Below are 18,585 nucleotides of genomic sequence, written 5' to 3'. Positions count from 1 at the left end.
ATGATAAATATATCAAAATGAAATATATATGTACTCTTTTATTAATCAAATATTCAAAAAAAGAAGAAGGAGATAATCCCTTTTAAAATTTAGTAACACAAAGTTCCACCGTAAATATTCGATTCCAACTCCAGTGTTAAACAAATCTCCCCATCATTATTATTTTTCAAAAGAAAAAAGCACACTGTTGAACACGTCATATCGGCGACAGGCAAAGACGTTAATTATAGGGGATTGGTTTGCGTAAAAACAATGATACTGTATTTTTAATTGTTTTTGGTTTTAAAACAATGACGCCTGAGTCTGCTTTTTTCAGTTTTGCAATTTACAGGCCAAAGCAAAAGCCTCCGTACATTAATCGGATGCTGTAAAATCCTTTCAATCTTCTGTGATGGATTCATCAAAGCTCCGGCAAGCGCCATCAATGGAAGGAAGTGGCGAAAAATTGAAGGAATTCTTCGCACAGCTTGTCATGCTATGGTGGGCGGGTGTCAGAGAGGCCTGCTGCCTCCACAGGGTTCTTTTCTTCTGCAAAAGGTCGTAATTTTTATTTATCACTAGAATTCTCATTTTTTGTTTCGGTTTCAGTATCGTGTGAATTCCTTTATGATTTTTCATGTTTGAATTCCAGGTCAAGGATTCTGCTTAAAAGAACCGGGCAGTGCTTCCTTCTGAACGGCTGTATTTTTCTTGGCAGGTATTTATATATTTTCTTTTGCAAATTTCCCTAATTTTCATTTTATTTAATCGCTCTTTGTGCTTACTTAGTTTATACGAACTCTTTTCCGGTCTCGAAATCAAATTTAATCAAACTCAACGGGGCTTGGTTGGTTAGTAAAGGGGCTGTTGTGATATCCAACCACGTTCAAATCCCCAACACGTTTTCTCCTGTGGTCGCTGTCTGGCAGACTGTTTACTGCGGTTGGGCGTTCTGGGTGAATTTGGTGGAAGAGATATTCTCTGTTGATCGGTAAAGCGGGGAATGCACTAAGTTCAAGTCTGCTAGACATGTCCATTCCTCATGGTCCGCTGTCTCGAGTGCCGTCTTACATTGTTAGGGCCAGGTACAAGTCTTGGCGAATATGGTGGAATAGATACTCCAATAACAACATCCTAAATGAAGGATAGCTTCCACGAGTTGTGAGATATATCTACGTCAGTGTGTTATTCCATGTTGAAAGATCTGGTTTGCACATGTCAAATGGAAACATCTATTAAACTCCGTTGTTTAAGAGTTCCTCTCTGATTGTATGGAGGTAACCCTGGGAGAAGTTTTATAATTGTAAAAACATGAAAATAGAATCTAATCAAAATTTTGATGAAAGGATTCATTAAAAAACTAATTAAAAATGACTAGTTATTAAGAGTTCGTTTCTGAATGCATGGACGCAGCCTTGGGAGAACCAAAATTGTATAATTGTCAAAGAATGAAACCGAATCTAATGAGAGGTTAGTGAAGGAATGCCGTAAAAAAATCAAAATTACTGGTTTTTAAGAGTTCGTTCATTTACACTGCATGGCAGGCAGCCTTGAGAGTACTAAAATTTTCATAAAAAATAAAAAAAAGAAAAGAGGGAAAAAAACAAATCCAAATTGAAGTTGAATGTAATTAGATTCAATGATTTTAATCAAAGTATTAATAAGATTTGGACAGTTTTTAATAGTTATTTTCTTTGCCCTTAATGTGTGTATGGCAGGCAGCCTTGCAAGATAGCAAAGATATCATAATTGTCAAAAAAAGGAGAGACCACCTTCTGGGCTCAGTATCTCTGTGTGTGCATGGAAGTGTGGAAGTGAAATGACTCGATTGGCTTTGAACTTGTGAACTCTGTCTGGTGCAAATTGGAATAAAAAACTTTTGGCCATGGTTGCTGTACTGAATTAAAAGGAAATTATGATCAGACAAAACCCAATTATTCTACACTGAACTGTATGAGAAGAACTCATCAGGCCAACCCAGTTATTCATTCTAAAAATGGTATACTTGTTATGATTGCATAGTCACAATCAAAACGGTCAACTGATCAAGACCAAAATCCAATAGATAGGGAAAAGAAAAAAGTAAAAGTGGTCAGTTACACCATTTTAAAAATATAAAAATTTATAATAATTTTACTCATAATTTAAGATTCCTCATAAAACACATGTTTATAACGAACACAATCACTATATGGAATAAATGTTGAGAAAAAAAATCAATTATTTTAAACCTTGAAGGCTCAGTTTGAAGTCTGTTCTGGTCAACAGAACTGATGTCTGACTTGGCTGTTGGTAGTTTTATTATGTGGAGCATAAAAATCGGCAGTAGGAAGCAAAGCAACTAATTTTTGTTACTATTTATGCTTGTAATGTCTGACGTTGACCAGAAATATGACGATAAATATTTTATTGCCCTCTTGCTTTAAATGGAGAAAGGTTGCTGATTAGGCAGAATTCTTAGAGAGATTTGTTTGGAACTCAGACAATCTTCAGTAAAATATACTAAATAGGAGAAAGAAACAGAGGAAGAAAAAGTAAGTAACATTTATGCACACAAAATTGAAACAATACTTGTGGAGTTTGCTGCATACCTGGAAAGTCTGCTCGGCTTAGTTCTGGAACGAGTTGAGCCTGTTGGTTTGTGCCAAACTTAGTGACATCAGGTCAAACTTGCCAAGAATTGGTGAGCTTGATTGATTGTGACCAAGTTTCTCAGCAGGTTTGATCGAGTTTATAACCATTTTTGCAGAGTGACATATGTTTGCCTATTTTTAAGTTTTTTGATTTTACAGAGTTTTATGTATGAGTTCTTTCCAAGTCTGAGTCATACTCTTACTCTTTGGCTTTGAGGAATTGTTCCGAAGTCTGAGAAATATGACTATGAGAGGACTAGAAGTTAACAAAGCATGATGATATAGGCAGGGAACTTTTAACGCATCTCCAATATTACCCTATGTGAGAAATAAATTCTGTAAAAATAAAGCAGGATAATACAGTTTTGAAACAGTTGAAGAGTCTAATCATCCTCACCAATTATTCTAGAGTACCTTGAATGTCAAAGGAAGTCATATTGCTCAATCCCAGGTGATAAATTAGTGGAGCTTAATGAGGAAGCTGGAGAAGTAGCTGTGTCAGATGGTAAATCTCTTCTGTTTGAGCCCAATCCTTCGCTATACCATTGTAGAAACTGCAATGCCGGCCCTAGTAGGCCATTTGAATCATGCCCTCTTGAGGATGCCTAGGAGTCAAATATTACCATTCAATAGTGTTACAGCAAAATCTAGCAGCCTAGTATAAAGCCTCACTAATCTTGCAGCCTAGTATAAATCCTCACTAATCTAGCAGCCTAGTATAAAGCCTCACTAGTCACTCTAGGCTAAGGGCAACAATGAGATCAGTGACCACTGCCACCTTAGTGGTTGTTCCACTGTTGTTTTGTGGATGAATGTTATTGCCACAAGGGAGGCTTCACCAACAGGTCTAGGAGATTAAGTAACCCAAAGATTCCCAGGCTAAATACCCTCTAAGGAACATGTTAATTAAATACTCTAGAATAATATTCAATAAGTTAGGGCTCCGGGTGAAGTGAGGTAGCGAGTACAGAGAACCTATGGCTAAGCCTAGGGGCTTGAGATAAGGCCCAGAGATGCTCAATTAGATTCCAAACACGTGCTACCTTGATTAAATGGATTGCTGTTGTAAATTAGGGCTTATAATAAATGCAGTTTACACAATGCAAAATTTATGACAGCAATATAAAATAATAGCCCACAATTGATGAGACAATAGACTATGAAAGGCTATTTAATGAGGCAACAAGAGAAAAGATTACAATGACAAGAGAAAAGATTACTTCTATTGCTGAAAATGCACAAAACAGCTATGAAACCCTAGACATCAGCCCTAGAATTATGGCTGAAAAATGCATAAAAATGACATTTCCCTTTTTTCAATACAAGAGATGCAAAGCCTAGCCCTAAGACAATGAAATTCAGGGTATTTTATGTTATTTATTGTAGATCTTGCTGTAACCTAACCCTAGTTTACAATGAAAGAAGAAAAAGTTTTAAATTTTTTAAATGATCAACACCCAAAGACTGGTGCCTTTTATCAATTGGATATATGCAGTCAAAATGGTGAGGTCAAAGGTGGAAGATCTTGAATGGAGTGAGCAAGAGAGAGAGGAAAACCTCTCAATCTAACCCTAATGGATTTCACAAAAGAGGAGATTTAAGGTCAATGAATGCTATTCTAAGTTTCCTTGATGGATACTTGGTGAGAAATCTTGCAAAGGTAGATTTGAGTCATAAAATATTCGACATATCATGAAGACTTTATGATACTCTAATTCTACAACATTTGCAAAATGGAAGAAAAATACTCACAATAGGATAGCACAATTCATCATAGCATCACTTCATTAATCCAAGAGAAAGTCCATGCATGCGATATTACCTTCCCCTTGACAATTTGCTATCCTAGTGATCCATTGCATCCAAGAGAAAAAGAGGAGCTAGTGTGCATTCTCTTACAAGAGAAATAATGGGTCTGTGATAATGATCCTCCCAAATTCACTTCCCTATATTTATATAAGGGCAACCAAGTTGATTTAGGGCTTTAATAACTAAAATCCCTAAAAATAATGTTTTAAGTGATTACAAGTTAATTAGTTCATAAGACGATCTATAAGATAGCTTTCTCAAAGATCAAACATAACAATTAGCCTCTTTTTAACCCACATGTGTGAGTAAAAAGGCCTCAAGGGTGACATCATTCTCTAAAAGTGAAGATCTCTATCAAATTGTGCAAAGGATGGGTCACATGAATGCTCCTAAATTAAATCCATCTCCTCATTAACAAGGTGTTCAAACTCCAATCATTAAGAAAAATCCTCCTCATGAAGATATCACCATCAACTAAACCCACATCATCATGCTGGACCTTATGAGGGCGATGTCATAAGTCTAGGGCATGATGTCGTCATCACGATAGGTGAACTATCCCTTCCAGAGGGATCTCCAGTGCTCATCATCATCCAACTAGTCGATGAACAAGGCAACGTCCATCAAGAAGGTCCAAGGTCAACTTGGGGGCATCCTAAGCTCTCTAGGTTACATCATCCGTCTAGGCAATGTCCTAGATTCATTTTTCAACATTTCAGTGTTTTGAGGGAGAGGAGAGGGTCATCATCAATGCTATATCAATCCCAAGGTCAATGCTTATCTCAAAATGGTCAACGTCTTGCCTATGGTGCCTTGAAGGGTCATCAAGTGGGGTTGGACATCCTCTTTGATGTGTTGGAGAAGTCTTAATCGATCACTCAAAGGATAATAGATGTATCTGGGAGAAGACATCTGAAACATACCCTTAAAATCAAGCGAGATTATCATCCTAGGTAAAGAAACCATAAAAGTATCACATTGGACCATATTTAATGCAAAAGGCATGAGATTATTTCACACAATCATCATCTACAAATGTCTTTCTAGCTTAGGGTTTGTAAACAAGTTACCATGCTTAGAGATGGGACGGTTATCTAGAGGCCCTATTAGGTGCTTCCAACCTCAAGGGAGGAATAGTTCCTAGGCTAATCCATTATTCAATAGGTGCCAGTGAATAGTGGTATGGTGGGGGTTTACTTCATGGAGGATGTCACTATCTGTGTACCAATTATGAGATACCATCATTCTTGAGTGTTATAATGTGAAGAGGGAGAAACCCCTTTCCTCGCCGATTTTACCACCCCTCTTGTGCACCTTTTTCTTCAATGTTTTTTCTTTTTCTTGCATAGCTTGGGTTACAAGATTTATTTATGCATTCTGTTAAATTTCTTTGAACCCAATAACCTGGCAATTTATTACCTAACAAATTACAGATCTATGAATAAAAGCACAACTGGGATCTCAACAAAACTCAAACAATGGAAGCAAATTAAAGGACCAATCTCAATCAAGCAAACAAATATTCTATCTAATCAATAGTTCTTCATTAAAAATAACTTTAGAACCTACTTGGCCTCCCTTACTAGGAAAATGGCTCTCTAAGGAAATTATAAATTCAATAATGAACCTGGATCTGATCTAGCCAATCAAGCCCTAGATCTGTCCTTCGATTTGTCTTGGTTGATTTGGATCTCCCTTCTTACTCCTTACACCTTCCTTAGACCTGACACACTTGAATGGAAGTCCTTCTCCACCCAATTACTGAGATTTCATTCTCACTGTGTCTTGTGCATGTCCTTTGTGTCTTCTCCCTTAACCTAACATTCCTTTTATAAGCTTGAGTTATGACCGAATTGATAGCCTTCGTCTCCAAAATGATTGACGGTTGAGATTAGATCTCACCTCACTTGAGATTGACGGCTGAGATTCATCTAGTTATCTAATGCAAAAACCTTTGCATTTCATTAAATTTCACTCTTATCCTATAAAAGGAATTACTTTAATCACAAAAGGAATTTTTAAGGTTGAGTGTGTATTAGGCAACTTCCGCACACCTAGACACTTAGGCTTATCCTTGTTCAAGCTACAAACATCAACACATTCATTACCATTTAATGGTGAGGTAGTTTATCGCTCAATAGGGTTGGGATATCAAAGTTCCCTTCATTCTTGATTTGCTTATGCATTAGCTAGAACTAGGTGAGGGCTAAAGGGTAGAGTGGAGCTTAGACTTGTGAAAATTTATGAATCTAACAAATCAGGAATCCTACTGCAGTAAGTTGATTTGCATTACCTACTTGTGTTCTTCAATTTAACAAGTTATTTTCAGAATTATTCAGAAAATATTAATGCAAATACACTGTATCCTACACCTATATATAGATCAAGTACTGAAAAATAAATGAGACAACCACACAAAGGACATACTTATTTTTTGGACTAAATGTCCCCGGAAAAATCCAATGCAGGAAAACCGGTGCAATAGATATGACGGTTTTATTATTAAGTAGATTTCTGAATACAACTAGGGTGCCAAATCTGGCTCACCCGACAGAGAATAAACTCGACAGAAGTACCTCTATTTGGAGAGAGATATTTTGGCGAATCCAACAATTGGATGAACAAACCCCATAGGTGACTGCATTGTCCCTAGTGCTGTGCAACGATGGATGCTCCGAGCTCTGCACTGGAACTGCATCACCTCCTCTAGGGGCTGCGTCACCCTCCTAGTGAGCCTTCCTAGTTCAGAAATTGATTTGCTGAACTGCTGCTTGATCTGCCTCACAGAAACCTTAGCACTGCCTCTAAGTGGCTGCGTTAGCTCCTCTAGCCTCCGCGTCACCCTTTTGCAGTTGTGCTGTCTCTCCCTAGTGCTATGCTACCTCTTTGCTATGTATTCTCAGCCTTGGAATGAAGTCCCTCTGTCGAACTGCCCCTCTCTGCACTAGAAACTTACTCCGAAATTCTCAGCAAACCACACCGCAGAATTTTGAACTAGCTCAAGTGCTGCTCTGTGTGTGTGTGTTCTCCAACTGACCCCAAGCCTTCCTTTATACTTTTCCTGTTGAGAAATCGACGGCCGAGATTAAGTCTCTAATCAATGGCTAAGATTAAATTAGACTTGATCCTTGTCTCTTAGAAGCTTCTCACCCATATTTTCATTAATACCCATTAATATTTTAATTTTCCTAAGTTTAGACTTAGGAACCCCATTAAAAATATTAATTATTTTAATAAAATACAATCCGGGTGGAATTTCTCCAAACAATTTCTGGGACTTGGAGATCTCATGTGTTCTAGCACCTCCACAAAATTTTGGAGCTAAAGCACATCCGATGCTACCCAAAAATCAACATTCCCTCTTAGTGAGGAATGTGCTGTAGCAATACTTCCTAGTAGAAGTATCACACTAATCCACAACATCGGTCCTCTGCGCTACTGATGCTCAGCCTGCTGCCCTTCATCAGTTGCGCTGCTGCAATTTGTATTACTGCCCATGACACTACCACCGTCACTGCTACATCTATACTGCAACTCCGTCACTGCTACATCTATACTGCAACTCCCTCTCGATATGCTACATCATGCTGCCCATAGCACTGCCACTGCTAACTGCTTTACTGCAACTCAGTTGCTGAGAAGTAAGCAACTGAAAATCCACCCAAAAGCTAACATGCTAGTCAGCCTGGATGCTCCTTGACACCGAAGCTACCTCTGCCGCTAATCTGTGCTGACCCTCTGATGCTATTGTGCCGCTGTTGTATCTGCTCTGTGCCTTCCGCACTGCTGCAGCAATCCACTGTGGTGCTTCAAACTTTGGCACTCTAGCTCTGCCACTGGTGCTCCATCATCTCTCACCAACTGACTCTTGTCATTCTGCTACTGTCATTAAGGGCTCCTGTAGCCGTATGTGATCCAAGAGTTTGGGCACCTCAAGGATCCTGCCCTTGTCTATAGTCCTCCTACCTACTGCTGAATATCACCCCACCTCTTCTCTAGAGGTGCATGAGCACTCATGGCGCAATCCTCAGCGTCCTCCTTGTCAGCTTGTGCTGGAACAACCTTTGAGTCAGACTTGTCTTCTTTGCCCTTCTTCTGAGGGCACTACGTGGCGAAATAACCCATTTCTCCACATCTGAAGCATCTGACTTTGGATATGTCATTTTTCTTTCTCTTTTGCTGCCCTTGCTGTCCCGCTGATGCGAGAGCCGCATCCTCCTCTTCCTCCTTCTTGACTTTGATCCCTTTGTTGCTGCTTCCCGCCTTGGTCAACCGTCTGATCTCTTCCTGTTGAAGAGATGCCCACATCTCCTCCCAACTGGGAAGAGAAGCTCTGCCCAAGATGCTTTGGACAAAGGTTTCCCAGTCTTTAGTGACTGCATTCAGGGCAGTCTTGACCATAAATTCAGGATGTGGTGTAGCCCCTATGGAAGTTAGCTAGTCACGATCCCTTGCAACCTGAGAAGGAAGATATCAATTTCTTCTCCCTTCTGCATTTGAAACTGTCTCAACTGACTCTCTAGCAACATCTTCCATTGAACGGAAGTTCCCTCGTACAAAGTGGTCAAGGCCTCCCACATTTCCCTTGTCGTGTCTTTCTCAGTGATATGTGGGATGACATGATCTTTGACCCTGTCCAAGATCATGCACTTTGCTTTTGCTTGAGCCTCCTTGTACTTCTTGAGAGGATCAACATCAACCAGAACAACAATTGTCTTTAAAGCATAATCCTTGATGTGATTTTTATCCAAAATTGCCAGGATCCTGGCCTTCCAAATGACGAAGTTGGATGCTCCATCCAACCTGTCCTGATCCCTCAGTCCGTTAACTGCCATCTCTGTTCAAATGAATGTCGAACTGGTTCTCTTCTCCCTCTTTTGCTACTGCCCCAACAAAACTCGGATTTGGATTTCTTTAGCGCTAGAAATCCTTTAAGGAACAAGCTCCCTTTGAGTTTGATTTCCTTCACGAAAATCCTTCTTCCAACCACTGTCGAACCACTCCTCTCTGATCTCTCTTTGTTGCTGCTCAGCACTGGATCTAGATTTCTTGACAAGAAATCTTCTGAGAAACTGATTCCCTCTACTTTGCTTCTGCCCCACTAGGTACTGTTCTGCACCAACAAAATCAACACCCCACCAGCAACTCCATAAAAAATCTGCGCTACACCCCTAGCAACTGGAAAACCGAGACTCAGCAGTCTCTGCGTTGGCCTAGTGACCACTGCGCTGCCCTCTGCAGCAACAACGTTACCCAATCAGGCTGACGTAAGCTCTCCGTGAGCCTCCCTTGGTGACTGCGTCACCCCTCCTCTGCTCTCTTGGCCTGAAGGCTGAAACTACGATGTCTCTTGGGACCACTGTCTTCACACACGGATTTTCCTCTATCCTTTTGTCGATGGCTTCAGTCCTCCTTGATCTGCAATCACTCTGGTACCATGTGAAACTTTCTGAATCTAACAAATTAGAAATCCTACTGCAGTAAGCTGATTTGCATTATCAACTTGTGTTCTTCATTTTAACCAGTTATTTGCAAAATTATTTAGAAAATATTAATGCAAATACACTGCAACCTACACCAATATACAAATCAAGTAATGAAAAATAAATGAGAGACAACCACACAAAGGACACACTCGAAATGTCCCCGGAAAAACCCAATGTGGGAAAACCAATGCAACAGATATGAGAGTTTTATTATTAAGTAGATTTTTGAATACAAGCCAACAACTAAGTGGGAAGAATCTGGGACAATCTACCTATGAGAAGGAGATGATGGCCATCTTACATGCAGTAGATTCCTGGTGACCTTACTTATTGGGGCGACGTTTCCAAACCCGCACAGACCATCAAATTCTTAAATATTTTTTGGAGCAACGTCTATCCTCACCACAACAAAATAAATGGCTCGCCAAAATGCTAGGATATGATTATGAGATCATTTACAAGAAAGGGCGCGAAAATATTGTGGCAGATGCATTATCTCGCCAATTTGAGGAGGAAAGTACCCTCCTCGCATTTTCCCTTCCCATTCCAGAATGGATTGAAGAGGCTCACAGGGAATGGTTTTCACATCCCTGGCTCTCCCAACTCATTACTCAATTGCAGGCGGATCCAAATTCCACCAAGGGCTACTCGTGGCAGGATGAGATTCTTCGCTACAAGGACAGAGTCATAATATCACCAACATCCACCCTCAAAAGCCGCATTTTGGCGGAGTGTCACTCATCCCCCACTGTCGGACATTCAGGGTTTTAGAAGACGTATGCTCGCACTAGAAGATCATTTTTTTGGACAGGCATGAAAAAGGACATTCTTACTTTTGTAGCGGAATGTGACGTCTGTCAGCACCACAAAGGAGAGACAGTCAAAACACCAGGCACATTACAACCATTTCCCATCCCGGCATCAATATGGATGAAGGTTTCTATGGATTTCATTATAGGTCTTCCAAAGTCAGGAAACAAGTCAGTCGTCATGGTGGTTGTGGACAGACTTTCTAAGTATGCTCATTTTTGCACCCTACCCCACCCTTTTACACCGACTTTGGTCACTCAATCTTTCATGGATTAGATCTTCAAATTGCATGGCATGCCCACTTCCATTGTGTCTGATCGTGACCTGATCTTCACCAGTAATTTTTGGCAGGAACTCTTCAGGCTACAAGGTACCCAGTTAAAACTCAGTACTTCCTATCATCCACAAACGGATGGTCAAACTAAAGCAGTCAACAAATGTCTAGAAACCTACCTTAGGTGTTTCACTTCAGAAAAGCAACATCTTTGGGTACAGTGGTTACCTTTAGTTGAATGGTGGTATAACACCAACTATCATGCCACCACCAAAGTGACTCCCTATGAAGCAGTTTATGGTCAACTCCCTCCATCCCCTACTTCTTATATCAAGGGGTGCTCAAAGGCACAAGCAGTGGATCAACTCCTACAGAGTCGCACAACCATGCTCGCCCATCTCAGAGAGAATCTTCATCAAGCTCAAAATTGCATGAAGCAACAGGTAGATCAGCATCGCTTAGAACGCCAATTTCAAGAAGGGGATCAAGTATTTTTGAGGCTGCAACCATATAAGCAAACATCACTCAAAGACAAGGGTTGTCAGAAATTATCTCCAAAATTCTACGGACCATATCAAGTACTTCAATGCATTGGAGAAGTGGCCTACAAGCTAGCTTTGCCACCCACTGCAAAAATCGATCCAGTTTTCCATGTCTCATGCCTCAAGAAAGTGATTGGGAACAATTGCACAATTCAAACCAGTCTACCTGAACTGGATGAAGAAGGGTCAATTTGGCTCCAACCTGAACAGGTCCTGGACACACGAGAATGGCACCTGCGTGGCCGCATGATCAAGGAAGTCCTCGTCAAGTGGAAAGACACCTCTCCGGAAGATGCAACCTAGGAACCAACCACTATTCTTCAGTAGTTTTCACAGCTTCAGCCTGGAGGACAAGGCTATTCTTATGGGGGGGGGCATGTTAGGGTCCCACCCTAACCCCCTTATTTATGTAGTAGGATCGAGTCATAGTTATAGTTAAGTAAAGAGTCAATAAAACCCATATTAATAATTGTAAATGGTTAACCCGCATTTAATGACGGGACCACAGTTAGTTGCAAATAGGCCATGGTATTAGATAGATGGTATTAATAAGAACCATGGTATTGCTCCATGGTATTGCATGTATGAGTCATATATAAATGATAGAGACTCCCTGGGAGGAGCATTGCGTCTTATTTTGTAATCGAGCTTTGGTCTATTGGAGGTTGCCCCCTCGAAGAGGCAAGTGAACATTGCTTTCTAAATAATAAAATACTTGCTGTTATTTCTCAGTGTTCTATGTTCTGGGTATATTTCTGCGCATATTTGGTATTCTTGTATCGTCTTGCAGGTTAAGAGCATAACAAGGATTGCCCCAATAGCATAGTCAGAGGCATCTGTCTCGACCTCAAATGGTTTTTGCAAGTCTGGTAATGCGAGCACTGGTGCCGAGTAGAGGCGATCTTTCAACTCTGTGAATGCCTTCTGTTGAGATTTAGACCAAAAGAATTTTGCTTTCGCTCCTCCCTTGGGGACTTGGTCAAGGGCCAAGTGATGAGAAAATCCCAACACAAACCTGTGGTAGAAGTTGGCAAGACCTAGAAAGTTGCGAAGCTCTGTCAGAGTGGTTGGAGATGGCCAATCCCGAATGACTTGGATCTTGGTTGGATCCACATGCACCCCCCGTTCATCAATAATGTATCCCAGATACTAAACCTGGGTCATGCCAAAAGTGCATTTCTCCAAATTGACACATAGCTTGTGTTGCTGCAGTGCTTGGAGAACCTGCCGGATGTGGTGGAGGTGCTCTTCCCAACTCTGGCTGAAGATCAGGATGTCATCCAAGTATACCACTACAAATGAGTTGGTGAATGGTCGCAAGATGTCATCCATTAGCCTCATGAACATTGCAGGAGCATTTGTCAATCCGAAAGGCATAACCAACCATTCGAAAAGGCCTTCCTTGGCTTTGAAGGCAGTCTTCCACACATCGGAGGGTTCAATTGGTACCTTGTGATATCATGACTTCAAATCGATCTTGCTGAAATATTTTGCCCCCTTTAGTTGGTCCAGGTGGTCATCAATCTGTGGGATCGGGTACCTATTACGAACAGTGATCTTGTTCAGCGCTCGATAGTCAATATAGAGTCTCCAAGTCCCATCTTTCTTTTGTACCAACACGATCGGGCTCCCACAGGGCGATGAACTCGGACAAATGTGACCTTTCTGCAGCAACGCTTGAATCTGCCTCTTGATTTCATCGTTCTCCAGAACGGAGCGTCGATAGATTGGGCCATTGGGCAACGATGCACGTGGGGTCAGATCGATGGAGTGCTTGACCTGACAGTGCAGAGGAACCCCTGCGGGGGAAGTGAAGATGTCCTCGTACTTCTCCATGACCTTCTCCATCTGTAGTTGTCGTGCGGAGGGGCCTTGTTTGGAGGTCGTGGCCACTGTCTTTTTCTTTCCTTGAGGGCATATCATCAGGAAAACAAATTTCCCGGTTTTGGAAATGAGCTTACTGCATTGTTTTGCAGTAACCAAAGAGATGGCAGTAAGCGGTGCTACCTCCGATATCCTGTACAGCTTATTTCCCAAAGTAACAATAACAACATGGGGCCTTGATTCATACACAACATGTTGCTTCCACAAGTATGGTTGTCCTAATAATACATAACAAACGTTAAGGGGAACAATGTCACATAATACCTCATCCGCGAAGGGCTTGATGTTGTATGGAAGCCGACACTGCTGAGTCATGCGAAGATCCTGTCCTTGGTGAAGCCACCCTATGGTGTACGATTGTGGATGTGTTGTGGTTGGTGAGCCTAACCGCTTCACGACATCTGCCGAAATGAGGTTCTTTTGGCTCTCGTTGTCGACAATGAATTGTAGCGGGGAGCCCTTTACCCACGTCTGGGAGTGGAAGAGATGCTCCTCCTCCTCTGGATCTTCGGGTTCCTCCTTCTGGATCTTCGTGGTTGCAACGGTGGCGTTGGGCTTCGCATCGATAATCTGCTTCCCTTTGTCATTCCTCTTGTCGGGTTCTGACTCAGAGTTGGAATATGCATCTGATTCTGAAACCTTTAGCTCGGCCACCAATGACTGCTTGGTGTGACACTCACTTGTGTTGTGCGTGGAGGTCTTATGGAACTCACACCACTTTCCCGTGTACTTTTTCGGCTTTGCGGCGCTGTTCTTTGCTTGCAGCTTTGGCGGGTTGTCTTGGGTCGCCCCGCCTTGGCTTTGTCCTTTGTTCTGCGGTTTGGGGGCACCTTTCCTCTGCTTCAGATTTGCAGATCCAAAGTCTCGCTTCTTCTGTTTAAACTTTTGCTCGATCTTGACGGCATATTGGTATGCGTGCCAAGCAAGGAGATGTTTAGGAATTCTATTTCTTCCTGGATGTACCTGTGCAGGCAACCGCGGTATTTGAGTACCAAACGCTGCTCCGAATCCTTGATACCCAACTTTGTGCGAAGGGTATGGAAAATATTGGTAAACTTCGGCACGTCTTGGTCCCTTCCCTGCCGCAGCGTGGTCCACTTTATGTATTGATCCTCATAGCTTCCGACAGGGTAGTACTGCTCCTTGATGGCAGTCCGGAATGAATTCCAAGTGGGTGCAGCTGAAAACAGTGAGGCCATACTTTCATCCTTCTGCTTGCAGTAGGTTTCCCACTAGTCCTTGACGTGGGGGGCGGCTTTGAGAAGAGTGAAAGTAATCTTTTCCCAGCCAGAAAAATCATGAACAAAAAAATACCCTTCTAGCAGATTTAACCATTTATCTACGACGTCTGCATCTATCTGACCCTCAAATATGGGAATGTCAAAGTTAACTTGTACCTTAAAGGGTGTGGTGCTTCCAGAGTAGCTGCTAGAAGTAGATGTGTCGCCCCTGGGTAGTCGCTGAAGGATCTGGGCAAAGTTGTCCATCATTGCGTTCCTTTGTTGCTCGAGGGCCTCTTCGAGCAAGATTTTGATAGGATCTCTTGCCCCCTCGTCTTTCTTTTCATCTGCCATGGGAGGCCGTCGGGATTTGCAAGGTTGGTTTTGCAAAGGTTTGACTAGTTCAAGCCCTAACTCCTTATATCCCGACCTCGTTGGGGACATGCAAAGAAAGACAGAGAAAGAGCAGACCGCTCTGATACCACTGATCCAGATTTAAACAGAAACACAACAAATTACAGATATAACCATACATATAGAGGTGCAACAAAAATAATACTTCATTTCATTACTGTAAAATACTGAAATATGCTTACAAACAGAAATGAAAATAAAATAGCTAGGGCGATGGTAGCTTATCTCTGAGAAGAGATGTGGCGGCTACATGCCTTTGAATTGTGTTACAATGAGGCTCGAAGGTTTATTTATTGTTGAGAAACAATGTAAAACCCTAAACATCCAAAAAAACTAACCTTAGAAGATGAAACGCCAAACTGTGGGCCCCATTTGGGTAAATTGGTACATCAACTTCCCGGGGTCGTAACTTTGGCATACAATCTCCGTTTGACGCGCACAATATCTCGTTAGAAAGATCTATTCGAGAACTACAACTTTGGGAAGAGCAACATCGGTCCATGGACCCCATGTTGCTCCCAATTTTCCCAAAAAACATCGTTTAGGGCCTCAAAATGGCTCCGGAAGTTCAGGACTCGAAAAAGTGTGAAAAATAGTAAACTGTGCTACAATTAAGGAAACTGAAAAGCTGAAAGAAACAATGGTGGGGGTCCAAGTGGACTTGGCGGGTGGCCACCAATATCCACCTGGATCATTCGAAGTTCAAGATCGTAACTCACATGTATGCAGGTTCAGGAAAGCCATCTATGGGTTGAAGCAAGCTCCCTGGGCTTGGTATGAGAGGATCGAAAGCTATCTGACGAAGTTGGGATTTGCAAGGAGTGAAGCTAATCCTAACTTTTACTTTAAGGTTGAGAATGATAGACCTCTCGTCTTGGTACTCTATGTGGACGATCTCTTTCTGACAGGTGTAGATCCTCTTATTCATCAATGCAAGAGGGAGTTGGCTTCCGAGTTTGAAATGAAGGACCTAGGACTGATGCACTATTTCCTAGGGCTAGAGGTTTGGCAAAAGCCAGGTGAGATTTTCCTTTCTTAAGGAAAATACATTGTGAAGCTACTTGAAAGATTTGGGATGGTGGATTGCAAGTCCGTGATTACTCTGATGGAACTTAACTTAAAGAAGTTATGTGGAAGTGTTGCTAGGCACGATTTGGGAAATCCTTCTGAGTACTGTCTACTCGTGGGGGCCCTGATGTTCTTAGTGAACTCCCGTCCGAACATATGTTTTGCAGTGAATACATTGAGTCAGTTTATGGTCGAGCCTCATCACACACATTGGATTGCTGCCAAGAATCTCTTGAGATATCTCCGGGGCTCAATCACCTATGGACTGAGTTACACTGTTGGGAATGTGAAGCTCCATGGTTATTCTAATGCTCACTGGGTTGGCAATGTGGTGGATCGTAAAAGCACATTGGGATGTTGCTTTTCTCTAGGTTCTGCTTCAATATCTTAGTTGAGTAGGGAGCATAAGTTGGTTGCTTTTAGCATTGCCGAGGCTGAATATATCGATGCTAATATGGCTTCCTGTGAAGCTGTTTGGTTGATGAAGCTCTTTAGTGAGTTGTTTGGACATGTGTTAGATACCACTGTGATCTATTGGTACAACCAAAGTGGGATTCGTCTTTCTGAGAATCCTGTGTTTCATGATCGCTCCAAGCATATTGATATCAGGTGCCACTTTATCCAGGATATGGTAAAATGAGGAGCAATAAGGCTCCGTCACATTGGGACTGATGATCAGGTTGCAGATATTCTTACGAAGCCCATGGGGAAGGTCAAATTCTTAACCTTCCGTGAACGACTTGGAGTCATGGAGAGACCCTCTTATGAGGGTCTTGTTTGATTTGGATATTGAGCTCTGGGAGCTCCGGGGGGCTTGGGGTACTTCTTGGAGCGATGAATGGCCATAGGGTGAGTGGTTCACCTTCCCCTGTGATACCCCGTGATGGTTGAGATATGCATAGGATGAGTGGTTCACCTTCTCCTATGGCATATGAGCAGGATGAGTGGTTCACCTTCTCCTGCTGATACATCCTACCCATGCAGTCTGGGACTCATGGTAAGTACCTCTCATCTGGCCAATGAGTAGGAAAATGAGGATAGAGACCATAGTATTACCGATGGACGCGTCGTGTACTACCATACTCCCTATGCTAGGATGTTTGATATTGATCTGGGATCAATGGAGACTGACTTCGGGTCAATGGAGAATGGTATGATACATTCTCGATCATTTCTTCTTCATTACTTCATGGTTCAGCAGAGCAGATCAGAGCAGAGATGATAGGGATGGTACTAGTTGTCAGATGGTTTGATAGGTGGAGTTCTTCCTAGTTGAGAGGGAGTGTTAAATTTGGCAACTAGGGCCAAACTCCACCTTGGATAGCTCATATGATGCAGCTGATATTTTTATTGGATTCCTCTTTCCGAGAGGTGTAGGATTGATCTAAAGATCATCTCATTCTGACATGTACAAATGGAATTATGAATTTATTTCGTTTATGGACAAATTGTCAAGGTCGGCTAGCAAACTAATGTACGCTCAGAAGCCCAAAAGTCACACCCCTTTATCATCAACGTTGCATGTAAATAGAAGATGCATCTACTTCATTTGAACATCATTCATCTCTAGGCTCAGAAGCCCAAAAGTCACATCCCTTTATTGTCAACGTTGCATGTAAATAGAAGATGCATCTTACTTCATTTGAACATCATTCATCTCACACATCTCTCTCTCTCCTCATCTGATTGGGTCTACAGATTTCTGGGCAGCCTCTCTCCTCCACAAGTGTGAAGGACAAGTTTGTAATTTTCTGTTTTATGCATTGACTGAATTGCAGAAGAGTTGACCAGCGTTGACCGGGCAGCAGTTGACCTTGTTTGACTGCGTTTTTCCTTGGAGAAATTCTGTTTGGGCAGGCCTCATTTCTGGGCACAGAAATCGAGGCATTCTGAGCTGTTTGACCAGTGTTGACCTTGCATTGACCGAGTTTGACTGGATATTTTCGAGCTGTTTTTGGGTTGATTTGGCTTGCTGTTGGAGGCCGAGTTGACTGAGTTTGACTGAGCTGTTTTGGAGGTCAACAGGGCTGTTGACCAACGTTGACTTTCTGGTTAGGGCTTTCTGTTTCTGCTGTTTGACTGATCAGAGTTCACTGTGAATGGGCAAGTGAATATTGTATATTGTACTCTCTTTCTGTGCTGAACTTTTGAAGAATTATAAGAAAAATTGATCAAAGGTTTACCCACATTGGGGTTTGTCTTTGGCTGGTGCCATATCTTGTGTCCTCTTGTCTTCTACTGTTATTGTTTATGTTCTATCTGCATTTTACTATCATGATGATGTGATTGCTAAACTGGATATTGATATTGGGCTGATAAAGAAATTGAAGTAAAATTGCTCTAAGCATAGAACGTACCATTGTTATCTAAAATTAAGTTTTAACATTTGGTGAACAAATTTGTGGTGCTGTTGATCATGAGAAATATAGTGTTTTACTTAAATTATAATCAAGTATACAGCCACAA

At 41.7% G+C, this 18,585-nt stretch overlaps 1 protein-coding gene across 1 annotated transcript in view; it reads left to right on the top strand.

Moving 5' to 3' along the window:
- The first annotated feature begins 219 nt into the window (after window positions 1-219).
- LOC149215076 (etoposide-induced protein) overlaps window positions 220-18,585 on the top strand; it is a 182,539-nt gene continuing 164,173 nt past the window's right edge. The window contains exons 1-2 of the mRNA XM_089392504.1: window positions 220-537; window positions 632-697. Coding sequence (XP_089248630.1) covers window positions 392-537; window positions 632-697 — 212 coding nt within the window. The 5' untranslated portion in view covers window positions 220-391. The remainder of the gene's footprint in view (window positions 538-631; window positions 698-18,585) is intronic.

The sequence above is a fragment of the Pinus tabuliformis genome, chromosome 1_1 (genome assembly GCF_031772625.1).
Source record: "Pinus tabuliformis cultivar Carrire ecotype Pingquan chromosome 1_1, CPIR1, whole genome shotgun sequence".
In the NCBI taxonomy this organism is placed as follows: Eukaryota; Viridiplantae; Streptophyta; class Pinopsida; order Pinales; family Pinaceae; genus Pinus; species Pinus tabuliformis.
Note: the sequence above shows the minus strand (reverse complement) of the source record. Positions and strands in the feature narration are given on the sequence as shown.